This window comes from Aptenodytes patagonicus, chromosome 3 (genome assembly GCF_965638725.1).
Source record: "Aptenodytes patagonicus chromosome 3, bAptPat1.pri.cur, whole genome shotgun sequence".
In the NCBI taxonomy this organism is placed as follows: domain Eukaryota; kingdom Metazoa; phylum Chordata; class Aves; order Sphenisciformes; family Spheniscidae; genus Aptenodytes; species Aptenodytes patagonicus.
In genome coordinates, this window is record NC_134951.1 from 75,468,126 (window position 1) to 75,482,283 (window position 14,158).

General features: G+C 38.8%; 1 protein-coding gene across 4 annotated transcripts in view; it reads right to left on the reverse strand.

Annotated features, from left to right (window-relative positions):
- Nucleotides 1–625: 625 nt before the first annotated feature.
- The window catches only part of TAB2 (TGF-beta activated kinase 1 (MAP3K7) binding protein 2), a 68,125-nt gene continuing 54,592 nt past the window's right edge, over nucleotides 626–14,158 (reverse strand). For all 4 annotated transcript variants that reach the window (XM_076333882.1, XM_076333883.1, XM_076333884.1 and 1 more), the window contains 4 exons: nucleotides 7,239–7,399; nucleotides 6,478–6,571; nucleotides 5,055–5,135; nucleotides 626–2,678 (listed from right to left, as the gene is read on the reverse strand). In XM_076333882.1, the coding sequence (XP_076189997.1) occupies nucleotides 2,533–2,678; nucleotides 5,055–5,135; nucleotides 6,478–6,571; nucleotides 7,239–7,399 (482 nt within the window). In that variant the 3' untranslated portion in view covers nucleotides 626–2,532. The remainder of the gene's footprint in view (nucleotides 2,679–5,054; nucleotides 5,136–6,477; nucleotides 6,572–7,238; nucleotides 7,400–14,158) is intronic.

Sequence of the window (14,158 nt, forward strand, 5' to 3'; positions counted from 1 at the left end):
TGCGTTAAGGAATGGTTTATTGCTGGACCTGTAGTTGATCTGTTCATTGATGCCTCCTGAAGGGCTTTTACACAGCATCACTGTGTCTCAGGAAAGCCCAACTCCACATACCAAACGTCTGTCTAGACAGGGTCCAAGTGGGAAAGCCATGTCCAGGAACACTCCACATCTCATAGCACTATAACATACATAGCACCAAAGTACAGTTTAACCATATTAATCCTTAAAATGTGCTTATATTAACAGTACACAAAGTATACCATCTATTACCTTGGACAAAGTTGTTGCCCATTTTGAATTAGAAAAATATTTTAAAAATCACAAGCCCTTAAAGCATGAAGTAAAAAGGGCCTGTGTCTAGCTTATTACTTTATAAGTGAACGGTTCTTTGGTCAGGACACAATCTTGTCCAGTGCAACTTGACGGAATACATTCCTTACACTTACTGAATTAAACAGAATAATGCATGGGAGGAAAGACACAAGATTCAACAAAACAAAGGCTTAAATAAAATCTCTGGTCATAAGAAACCAGCCTGCTTTTAATACTGTTAATGCTTATTGTTCCGTTGAGTATTCTGTTGCTCCACAGGATGGAAAAAGCAAACAAATCACAAAACCAAACATTAGAATATATTTTTTTTTTTAATTTTTATAAATAACTTATCTGTTACAAAGGCAGTTTACCCAGCTAAATCACAAAACCATCAACTCAAGATATCCAAATTAGGTTTTATTAATAAACAGGTAAAAACTGATTTGTCAATCTTCACATAGAACTGCAGATGAAGCTGAAAAACAAGGCCTCATTTTATAAACAAAATGCATTGAATGCAAGTGCTTCGGGTCTACTGCCTAATTACCTGGGATTGGCATTTTCTTCCCACATAAAAAAAAATGCAAAGCCTTCAAAACAAAGGCCTCTGTGCATTCACATAGATCACTTGTAAAACTCCTAATAAAAGTGTCCACTGGCAAATGTTTACAGTGGGTGACAGTCTACTTTGCCTCCTGCTACATTGTTAGCACTCCCTCCAGCCTCACGCTAAGTGCTGCTACATAATTCTTTGCGTGCCGTCTTTCATGCATACTGTACTGGAATTCCATTTTCTTGATCTCGGTTACATACATCCCCGATCATGTGAATATTTTCCTTAAAAAAATAGATCATCAAAATAAAGAGATGCTTGAGGTTGCTTCAGTGTTCAAGTCTGTTTGATTTCTCTTTTCCAGCCTTTATTTCAGTTGTCCTAAATATTGCTATCCTTGTTTTCTATAAATATGAGACTTCACCACAAAGTCAGGTTTAGAAACCGGCTGCCAAAACAGGAAAGCATTTAAAGTCCTTGAACAAAGCTGTACGATGCTGCTGCTGTTGATTTTGGCACTGTATGTACTTCCCCAATGAATCTCTCTTCAGGAGTCTGCAAGATACCCAGCAGATGAAGCAAGCTTAAATCGGATGCTGATCTGTTGGTGGGTTGAAAGTTTCTTAGTATAAAGTTTCCTCACGCCAGACAAAATGCTACCTTGTGTCACCCACCGTAAAACTCAGTGTACAGAGTGAACTATATGCATAACTCTTCCAACTTTTCCTGCATTTTTACCACGCTGCATCTGCAGGTCTTCACAGATCATCAGCATTTACAAGAGCAATGTACAGAATGAGCAGAGGAAAGCTATTTTGTGCATAGTTTCTTATTAATGCTCTTATTTTAAGGCATTGCTTCTCTCAGATAAAAGCTTAAAAAAAGGGACATGATCGTGCTTAATCACTTAAAGGGAAAAAAGAAAGTTAACAAAAAGACTATTACACTATACATACAGAAGTACAAGAAAATAATAAAGGTGAAGAAAAGAAATCACTTAAAGCAGGCTCTAGAGCTATGTACAGTAGGAAAAGCTTTGGGGTATTTCACTGTGTGTATTGTACAGACAACGCATGCAGTTTTTCCTTTTCATCTTTAGATGTGATTGTACTGATTTCTGGCTTCACAGAGATGTTTTCAGGGAAGACAAGGCAAAGAGTACCACTGATTTGTGAAGTTCTTCCCTTTATCGAAGGCACTATGTGGCAGCAAACAGTTTAAATAGTTAAACCTTGTTCCTTTCAGATCTCCTCTGTGCATGTAGTGTTTCACTGAAAGCTCTGAAAACAAAAACGCTAGCACCCTATTCCTTTCCCCTGTCAAAATTCAGTAGTGACATCGGGGCAGAGAAGAGGATGGGCAACACCCAAGCACTGAACATGGTGTGTGTTACTGGGGTACTGGTAATACTGTACATGGTTTAGGCAGCTGGCAACCGAGTCTTTCAGCAGATTACCTTTCAGCCGATCAATTTCAACTGCCTGTGACACAACACTGAGGTATTACTAGCTCTGTGGGCTGACATTTAACATTAGCAAAATACCATCTCGTCACACCTTCAATTTTACGAAGTCCTACGCATAAACGCTTTTTTTGCCCCCCAATGACCGGATAGTTCCTTGTACGTTTGCTATGGGTTTACAAAAGGTAACAGGCCTGTTGGCTCAGAAATGCCTGGGCATTTCACACTGTTCACAGCGATTTAAGGCCGGATGATTTAAAAAAGTACAGGCAGTACAACTCCACTGAGCTCCCTCATCTTCATCTGTGTCTGGAACAGTCTTTGGTGTTTTCACAATGGACCTCTGATCTGTGACATGAAAGAGATAAGATAAGCAGTTACTAACCAAGAACAGCATGGAAAGAATTTTGAGATGATTTTTTTTTTCCCCCACTAACTGAGAACTATCTTGTTCCTCTGAGAACAGCACAGTTATTACAAGTGACAGAGGCAGCTTTTTACCACCCCCTTGACTACAGCTTGATTGTAAGTCAGCCAAATGGCACAAGGTGAAACTATAAAAACCAAGTTTCCCATCCCTTCACTCTGCTTTCTTCCCTTTTGGTCTAAGTTCAAAGCTGTTGCATGAAAAGGAGATAAAATTTAGAAATTAATCAGCACAGGAAACATGCACAAGATTTAGAAGTCTGAGGCCTATGGAGCAGCCTAAAATTCATTATGACAAGAAATAAGTGCTCTGTAACCTTTTGACCCTAGAATGAGCGTCAGCAGTTCTTCCTCAAACCAGACAAGCAGTCAGATACACTAAAGAAAAATCAATGCCTAGCTCTGTCATGCTATAGAGTAATCCTCCCAAGTATACAAGTGCATCTTTTTGTATGTGTTAGACAACAACCTTCAACTATTTTAAAAGAGCAAAGATGAAAAGAGATGAAAAAGATGAAAAGAGGGTTTCCGGTTCAGGCAACTGCAGCAAAGTCTTTTAGCCAACTATTTCAACTGGAGAACATCTCATTAGCAACGACCTGACAGCGACAGCTTCAGGAATTAGAACGCTAGTGATCACAACGGCAAAAAGAATTATCTTTCATTCTTTTCTGAACAGTGGTAATTCTGGTTTAAGTCACAGCCTACATCATAGTTAAATTGAAACTTACAATGAACTGAAAATTAAAGTTAATGAAGGACAAAGATACAGTAGTGATACTTTTTAAGAAAGAAAGAAAGAAAGAAAGGATAAGAGGGACTTCAGAGGTTTATAAACCAGTCAAGATAGGTTGTACCACATTATTAAACACTTAAATTTGTGAGTTCCTAGAATATGAGTCAATGCAAATGTTAACAACTAGTCACAGAAAATTAAAGTTTATTTTCTTCTTTGATAAATTAGATTTTATTTACTGTAAAGGGAAATACATAACTGACAGAACTTCTGATAAATTCTTTATGGTTCAGCTGTAAAATGTGTCTAATAGGACTGCGTATGAATTTAACTGTAGTCAGTATTTTCACTAACAGCTTGGATAACGAAGGATAAAAAAATGGGGATCGAGTGCACCCTCAGCAAGTCTGCAGATGACACCAAGCTGAGTGGTGCGGTCGACACGCCAGAGGGACGGGATGCCATCCAGAGGGACCTGGACAAGCTGGAGAAGTGGGCCTGTGTGAACCTCATGAGGTTTAACAAGGCCAAGTGCAAGGTCCTGCACCCGGGTCGGGGCAACCCCCAGTATCAATACAGGCTGGGGGCTGAAGGGATTGAGAGCAGCCCTGCCGAGAAGGACTTGGGGGTGCTGGTGGGTGAAAAGCTGGATGTGAGCCAGCAATGTGCGCTCACAGCCCAGAAGGCCAATCGCATCCTGGGCTGCATCCAAAGAAGCGTGGCCAGCGGGTCGAGGGAGGTGATTCTGCCCCTCTGCTCTGCTCTGGCGAGACCCCACCTGGAGTGCTGTGTCCAGCTCTGGAGCCCTCAGCATAAAGAAAGACACCGACCTGTTGGAGCAGGTCCAGAGGAGGGCCACGAAAATGATCAGGGGGATGGAACACCTCTCCTGTGAAGAAAGGCTGAGAGAGTCGGGGTTGTTCAGCCTGGAGAAGAGAAGGCTCGAGGGAGACCTTATTGCAGCCTCTCAGTACTTAAAGGGGGCTTGTAAAAAAGATGGCGGCAGACTTTTTAGCAGGGCCTGTTGCGACAGGACAAGGGGAAATGGCTTTAAACTAAAGGGAGGTAGATATAGACTCGATATAAGGAAGAAATTTTTTGCGCTGAGGGTGGTGAAGCACTGGCACAGGTTGCCCAGAGAGGTGGTGGATGCCCCATGCCGGGAGACATTCAAGGTCAGGTTGGCCGGGGCTCTGAGCAAGCTGATCTAGTTGAAGATGTCCCTGCCCAGGGCAGGGGGGTTGGACTAGATGACCTTTAGAGGTCCCTTCCAACCCAAACTATTCTGTGATTCTGTGATTTACTTAAACTACCTCCCAACATATTATCCATCTTTAAACATACCCCACGTAATATACTTCTCTTTCCTGAATGTATGAATAGAGAGGAAACAAGAGCAAACAGAAGCATATTTACTGCCAATACAAATAAAATGCAAGGTTTGTATGCTTTTGAAGTAATCTATTTTATTATCAACATTTGAACTAGATTCATAGAATAGAACTTGTTATTAGATGCAAACCAGATATTAGTATTAAATCCAAATTTTACCAGTACAATACCTTTGGGTTTTGGTGGCACCGGACCAAGAAATCCAATATTATCGTAAAAATTATGAATAGCACTGGGATTAAAATGTGGTCCTAAAAATAAAAAACAAGGAAAGGGCAGCAGTTTTAAAAATAAACTTGGGTAGGAAAGCATATCAGGTTTTTTTAGCAGTAATTCTGAAACAGTACTACTATTCACTTATCACCTTTTATATAAAGGTGTCAATACAGACCTGAGTGAGACATTAGTGATGTCAACAATACACTTGAAGAAACTTATTGCCCAAAATATGCAATATAAAGTCAGAAACAGAATCCAGCAGACCAAACTCCTTAAATATATTTTTTCTGCTACACTTAAATATTTAACAGCATTTTATTAGTAAATTTTACCTGAGACTTTTTCTAAATTGTAACTATACTGAAAGAGATATGCTATCTACTATGCAGTATATTATATATGCTTAGATTTAATACTTAAAGGAACTCCTAGCTCCAATTTACTGTAACAAACAGATATAAAAATCACATGCAATGTGAATATTCTATTTAAGGTCAAGTTTTTAGTGCAGCATTACATTCAGTACATCTGTCTACTTTCTCTTTATCTGCAGGTACATTGTCTGAAGGAGAACTTCCATGGCTCATGACTGAACTGATCTAACAGCTCGCTGCTGCTGAAAGTGGAAAGCATTAGCCCCTTCCCTCTCACTATCTCAGTTCTCCCTTCCCATGCCTCTCCCTCACATCAGCTGCAGCAAGCTTCTCCAGCAATGCAACATTTTTTGCTTGGCTAGCGAACAGAACCAGTTCTGCAAAGGGTCCAAAAAGCTAATACAGAGCCAGAGCACTGTAAGTGGCAAGAGAGGGAACCAGGAAGAGAGAGGGACCTCTTGTTGGCAGCTCTTGAATTGGCTCAGCTGTCTCAATTTCACCCTCATGACCAAAAGCTGTGTCCCTGCAGACAAGGAAAGTGGAAGGAGGAGAGCACACTGGAAGTTACAACTGTACTTTGTATTTGCTAACTTGAAAGGCTGAATCCAAGACGGAAGAAGTGGAAGACGAGAGAGAGATGGGCACATATGTATGGCTGTATCATTCAGAAAACTTGTTCTCCCTCTTTCTTGATACTCAAATAACCAGACTTTTTCCCCCCAGCATTTATTAAATAAATGGCATCACAAGTTTTTCTCTTCTGAGCCAAGTAAGAGATAGGAATGATGGTGGGATTAGGAAAATCATAAAGCCAACAAAACCAACAGGTTTAGAAGACAATTACTTCCATGGTTTCACTCAAACTAACGTGATGATTTTGCACGTAGTGTGTATACCCATCATTTATAACATAGACGCTTTTGACACATGCAGACAGTGAAAGAAGAAAGGAAAAAAACCCCAACATTTACAGTTGCTGATGTACTAAGACATACTGTACCTCTTGCTTGAAAAAGATCAATCTCTTTGGTTAGGCAATCTATGTCTATCTGCAGCTGTCTGTTACAACTTCTTAACTGTTGCATTTCTTCCAGCTGAAAAAATAAATCTGCCTGTTAGACTAAAATGTTCCCATTTTATTATCAGTTATCATTCACGCATAGGTAGACAGCATTTAGTTATTTCAGAAGTGAAAATAAAAGAATCTTCCCTTATAATGACCTTTCTTTTAATCCAAGCATAATCTTACAAAAAGCTTTCAGACCCACTGAATTCTTCTCCCTCATCAGACTTCAGAGCTGACTGAACAACTCCAGATTGTGGTCAGGACACAGCCAATGGTCCACCAGATCAATGGCTGATCTTCTGGCACTGAAAAGTGGTGCATTAATCAGTTTCTTTGAGATTGGTATATTCATGAAGACCAAAAAATACATTGTGTGGAAAGCAGTATGAGTATTAAGTTGTAGTCTGAAACCTTTGGTGATCATGCCTTTAAGAACATCTGGAAGGACTACCAGGTCAAACCTTTTGTGACTGCCTTTAAAAGCAACACTTCACAAAGCAATTAGTGTACTGAAAGGTTGTGGTTAAATAAAGCATATTTAGTCTTTACTCTAAACTACACTGTTCACCAGTTTAATTCTAGCTATACTGCCTGTCACTAGTATACTGTCAATATACGAGCAACTGTTCCTTTAATTTATTGTGACAGACCACACTTGTGGTTTAGGTTTATAGCCTACAGACATTTCAACTTACTGATGGAATTTGGGAAACAGAATTCGATCTTTTCAGGCGCCTTCGTGTTAGATTATTCTCCATTTCATTGACCTCTGATTTTAGTTTATCCAACTTTTTCTTTTGAATCTCAAGTTCTCGTTGAAGTCGCTCCATCCTGGCCTTCTGGTGTACCAGTAAAGCTGCAATACATAAAGTCCCATTTTATCTACTTTATTATCCTGCACACGGCAACATCAGATAAAGATGAAAGTTAGCATTCTTTTTGGAAAATACAGATGAAAACATTGCTACAGATTGCTTTTCCATTCTCCTCACAAGAAAATCTCTGCCATAAGACAGAAAGTGTTGTATTTTTGAAAACAGCACAAATCAATTACAGACAACAAGCAAATACAATGAAAGTCATACAACGAAACAGATGAGCATGCAAAATTTAGTTGTAATCTGTAAAAATCTTTTTCAAGAACCCAACCAATCTACAAAAATAACTACCAGAAACCAACAACAAACGTCTCCTTGCACTGTACTCAGCCCAACCATTGTAAAACAGGTAGTATGAAGAGGATTTCAGAGAGACGGCTGCAATACAGAGCACCATATATGCTAGATAAGCATCAAGATTGATTTTTATTGCTATTTGGATTGGAACATAATCCAGTGTTCTTGTCATAGCAGGAGACACCAAATGAAACTAAACTAGAAAGTACTATAAGCAATACCGCTGGCAAACATCAGTTATATTTATCACAGAGGCTGGATTGTATGCCATTTTATCCCTAAACTATGGTGCAGAACCATTAGCTCAGCTTCTAATTTCTAACACTGCTTACTATTTGTAAAGAAAACGGCATGAAGAGACCTAATTTAGAAACGATGAAGTTAGCATTTAAACCACAGCTCTTTTAAGCTATAAAGAACATAAGTAGCAGAAGACACAATCAAATTCAAACAATTTAAGGAGTTTATTTCATTAAAGATAGGTATACTATTAAACATAGCCACTTGAGCAGATAACACTGCTCAAAGCAATAATCACCTTCTATAAAAATTAAAAAGTATTTTCATTAAATAACCCCAACAATCATTTCAACTTCTGCACTGCCATTCGTTCATCCATTAAATTACTAATTCATATAAACTGGGATCAGTTTCGCAGACTATGGATACTTTTATAGCACTGTGGAAATTATAAAAAAGTAGCAATAACAAGGTATTTTAATAAGATTGAATTTGCCTCACAAAGTGTTTAAGCAAAACTCTGGCTGGAACGTGGTGTTTAATTCACCACGATTTCTTCAGGTACCAAAAAAGTAGAAACACTCAAATCTGGTTGGTTAGGTTTCCTGAGTAGTAGCAGAGGAAAAAATAGCACATCAAAAAGATGCAACCCTCCACCTCTTCGGCAAGCAAAACTGCCCTCTGCTGCAATTCCTGCTTGTTCATTCACTCACACATCATATTTTGTCTTCCAGAGGTTCTTCAAAAGGAGGAACCATGTCAAACTACTTTTGTACAGTGTTACAGAACTGCATGGCCTTACTGAGATTCAGCCTAGGCTTTTGAGTCACATGTGTTCAAGATACTGAAAAGACAGAGCTGCTTGAGCTTCTGCTTGGTTTTGTTCAATTTAGAGATGTTAGCATAAATAGGCACCTTTATTTGGGGTAGCCACTAGTCACACTATAGTTAAAGTTGCAGCTGTGCTCATATGTAAAATAAAAGTGTAGTAACTGAAATCCCAAGATAAAGATTTTTTTTGAAGACTTGGAATCATCAGGTAAGTAGTCTCAAAAGACAGCTTCCCCTCTTGAAAAGCCTTTTAGAAACAGCTGAAGAAACTTTTTCCCATTTACGAACTCCAGGAGTTATAAATGTAGCTGCAACTACAAAGAAAGGAAATCAAAGACTACTTTGCGTCTACTCTTTCAGGGAGAGTACAAGCCCTTTTTCCTTCCACACTTCATTTCCACTTTTAGAAATTCTCTTCTATTTTCATTGCCTTGGTATTACTGCTGAGGCAACTCCTTGAAGCCCAGGTGATCGGTACTTGACCTGCAGCAACACAGCTATGCTCTACCGACCAGACTCAGAACTCTTCAGACCTGTCAAACTATGGATGCAGGCTGCTGGTGAGTAACCAGTACACTGGACGTGGTAAACGAGGAAGAGTGCTACCAGAGTATCTCCAGGACACATGAGCAAGACTGCATCTCTGGAGGACTTTGCCCTGTACCCCTACCTTTTTTTTTTTTTTAAAAGCTACTCTCATATAGAGAAAAACCCCACAACTGCTCACTTCAATGTTCTCCCACTTCTGTGGTTTAGAAATTAAGCTGTCTTTATGGAATTGCACAGGGAGCGGAAGGCACTGATGGATGCCCACAGCACTATTACATGCTCTTCATTTTCACATCACTTTCCAGACATGATCCAGTTTACTTTCCTAGCAGCTTTGTGGCTACTCTACCATTTTACAATTTCAAATCTCAACAGATTTTTAATCATTAACTTTTTAACGGGTGTGTTTGAGTTATGGTAAAGTTATGGTAGAAGAATCACTTGATATTGCTATACTAAACTACTATTAAAAATAACTTGGATAAGGGACTGGCAAGACATTGGTTTAAGTGGTGACTTTCACATAGAATTTGTTAATTTTGCTTAAATACCAATTTGGCACCTGTAGAAAAAAATGAGGTGGGGAAGACAAAATCTCCCCATATCCCACTGCAGTATTTATTAATGGAAACAGCAATTTAAGTATTCAGCTCCCTCTAGTGTTGATCAGAGCAACTGAAAATGTTACAAAAAACCCGCAGCGCATCTCAATCTAACGCATTCAGCTACTAGATCTAGTTTACGCTGTCCACAAGGAGACATTTAATGGTCTTTTTGATAATCCTGTGCTTCTTGCAGGAAGGGGATTCCACCTATGCAGGCAGCACAGACACACCCAAGTTTACTCTACATAGACTAACCTGGAGCACAAGCCAGAAAGCCTCAGGCTTGCATTTGTGTATTCAAGCATCCTTACAAAGAAGCTATTTACTGTAATCATCTTAGCAAAAGAAGTACAAAGATTGCTTCCTTGACTCGTCATTGTTGTACCACAACCAGAATAGATTACACGTTCAACTTTTTAATTATGTGCAAACAGGGTACTGCGCACAATCAACTTCTGCATGTTCACATTCAGCAGATTGGCAAGAACAGTACACTTCAATGCTCTGACAGATGCCACTGTTTTCCTTGATGTTCAAGGCACACATTTTCCACAAAAAGGCTGTAAGTCATTATAATTCCAGCGAGCATGAAAGTCTGGAGGACAAAAGTTCAATTCTCCTTTCCCAGAGACCTACTCAAACAGGTACTGAATATACTTGTAAGTGAAAATGTACGCATAATTGTTTTCTCAAAGCCTCTGTGAATCTGAATTTTAAACAATTACTGCTTTAGAGTGTCTTTTGTTATTGTGTTTCTAAGAAAAAAGCTAATCTAGAAACACAATGATTTCACCCTATTCTGCAGACCTATGAATTTCTGAAATTTCTTAATTTGCCAAATATGGAGGAAAGGGGAATTCTGGCAATGCAATTACTCTGTGGCAGTAGGTTCGTGAAATTCTCAGGACACACTGATGTTTGTGCACATTTTCAAAATCTGTATTTGAAGCTGCACAAAATTCAGTCATTTAATATGCATTTAATACGCAATTTCAACAGTTCACACTGATTTTGTTTGGTTTTTTTTTTTTTTTGTCCTTTTCCAATACTCTTTTCACTTTATTTTTTAAGAAGAGTGTCACTCAAGAGTGGGGCCTGATACAGAGACAAATATAAGGCTGTTTTTTTTTCTTAAATCACATGATGTAATGGGCTTAAGGCCCCTTGGAGCATGGGGCACAGCTGCATCTCATTCAAGTCTTTTATTTTAAACATGTACAAGGACTGGTTAGGATTTTAAGAAATTTGTTTCCTGCAGCTTTTTTTCTTTTTGAAATTTTTAAAGAGCTCCAAGAAACCAAAGCAAGAACTGTGCAAAATGTCAAGTTACTAAACTAGTTTATCAATTAACATATTTACATTAAACACAGTGGCAAGAATTACTACGTAAACGTACATCCACATACATACCTATAGTTGGTACCAATGATTAACTCTAACTATGCATACCATCCCCTCCCCATGTTAACGAAAATAATATGAAAGAGTCAGTGAAAAGCAAAGTAGTATTGAACTAAGGGACTTAAGCTCCCTAGTATGAAAACATCAACCTAAAGATTTTACTACACATTTTTGTATTTTCTTGATAGGATGCCTGCCCATTATATAGATGGAAAGCTATACACAGAATGAGCAACTATTAAATAATTGTTTAGCCTCACTATTCAACATATGACTGCATGCACAGTGAGTGTACAACACAAAAACATTTGAGTACAGAATTTTCTGTTTCTAACAGGATTTCACTGTTTTTCGTCCAGAAGACACTTTATACTAAAGTAAAATATATATTGAAATCTCAGGTAATTACTTCGTATTAATGAAACTACTTATATTATACATCGAAATCTCTGCTAACTAATGGGAACTGATACTCCTGGACACACATGGAACCGATATTAAATAGATAGCATAAAAATGCATCCTCTTTTGGCTGTCCTTTTGGACATGCACCTAGCATTACTTTTCTCACAGCATTATTAATTCTTACTGACTTCAGTAGTGGATGAGTGCTCTCAACATTTCCACAAGGAAGTCCGCAGTATCTCAAACTGGAATCCCGGAAAACAAGAAGCAATTAGCAACCACTTCTGAAAAGTCTGGTGACAGTGAGTTTCTCAGCATCACAAAGTCAGCAGTAGGGATATAACCTAGCATTCCAGGGTAACTACACTGATTTTTATCTGAGCAGTACCCTACTCCTTTTCACATCATATAACCTCCAGTTCTGGCAGCAAACAAGACAGATATCTGTGGCAGCCTTCTACTACCCACTGCGACTTACTTGGGAGGAAAAACAGAAGTCTAATCATGGAAAGAGACCAGAGTGCCTACACACACTGTAACTGAAGTAAAGCTTCTCAGGTGGCAGGCAGCAGCACTCGCAGATAGGTCCAACACACCTTCTATTCTCCTGGGTTGGACCATGCATATGAATGTATTTCACTGGAACAAAGTAAAGGAAATCTCCTTTGACACCAAAGCAACTCCACCTTCCACATTCCTTCTACCCCAAGCCAGTTTCAGTTCTCCCTGCCAAGATAAGGAGCATTCTGGGCAGAAATGGAAAAGCTGATGAAAACACGTTTTTCTCTAATCATGGCCAGAGAAACTACCCATCTGTTCTGGCTAAAATTAAAATGAGACAAGCACCTAGCATGGAAGGGTTTTTTTTCACAGTCTGGCTAAATTATAAGCAGCTTAGAACATTGCCTCACAACAGAAAGCACCAAGTAACTCAAATCCCTTTTAGTATGCAACAGAAAAAAACCCCACCTCTAAGTAAAAGATACAAGTTTAAAAGCAGTAATTAGGACTTCCAGTTATCAAGATGATACAAGTAAGTCTATCACACACTTCTCAACTTTCCAAATATTAAATTAACAAAAAATTAAAAATACTGCACTTGTTGCAGCAGAAATGGAGCAAACACTTCTGAATGTAAAGAACTTCAGAAGCATGAGTGTCTCTTATATGAACTAGTGAAGGATACAGAAGGATGATGTTTCTCTAAGGTCCCTAAAGCTGCACCAGCTCACACCATGCATCTACACTTCATCTAAAAACTGCATCTATGTCTTGGCTTCAGGAACAACTGGGCTCCACAGCAGGTATAAGCCAGTCAATGCTTTTGAACTCTGGGCTGCATAGCAGAAACAGGCATCGCAAGCTTGCCTCAGCTCGATAAACTGGTTGCTGATACCCAGCAGCCTGTAGAGATCATGCAGGAAGTCAGGTTACAGTAGCCATCGCTACCAGGGGTACAAGAGATGAAGAGCTAGACCTGGTAATAGTCAGTCCCATCAGAAGGGAAGAACAGGAGAAAGGGACACCCTTCCCTAACAAGTACCTAAAATGCAGAATGCTTGCGAAGCAAGTTTGTGATCTGGAAGAGTATTTAGAGCCTAAGGACAAGATTTCAATTGCTTAATTTCTGGGTATCTAAAGACTTCTAGGATTAAAACAACAGCCAAGTCTCCCTTCAGAGTAAGGAAAGGGAATACCACTTCTGGATGGCAATTTGTTCTGCTTATCTACAGATAAATCATTTTCTAAAGTTCTTTAACTCTTCATTGATTGTAAAAGACAGTCTAGGATGATTAGTTTTTTGGTTTTGACACCTAACCTTTAGACACTTCAGTTAGGATGGATTATTCTCTCAAAGATATAATTACATCCAGAAGTAGTGCACAAGCTATAATCAGTTTTTGATTTACTTCATTACTATAGTACTCCAGATGCAGACCTGGCTTCCAGTATCCTCATCACTGTACTTACTTAAACAAAACGGCTAAATTAATCTGAAGAACATTTAGAGTGGTCGTGGAACAAGCCAGTATTTTTAACGCTGAATTGTTTGCCAAGTCCAAAGAAGACCAATGAGGTCAAAGAGAAATTACTTTTTTTTTTTTACATCTTTATACAAAAAGTCCACAGGAGGGTTAATAAACCATCAAATTGGTAATAAAAACATGCAAAAACATGAGAACAGAAGATTAACAGGTTGGGTTGCCATATCACATATTTTAAGTTTTACCCTCCTGTTACTATTGATCCTTTAAAATAGCTTTCTTTGGTGTGGTGTTTCTTCTCACATTTCATAATATAACAGAAGTAAGTATCAAGACTAAGCATTTTATTGTCAGGCACACATTAGGAAACACAGAGGCCAACACTTCGTCCCACTAATTGCTTTTGAAGTCTGCTTTTCTTGCT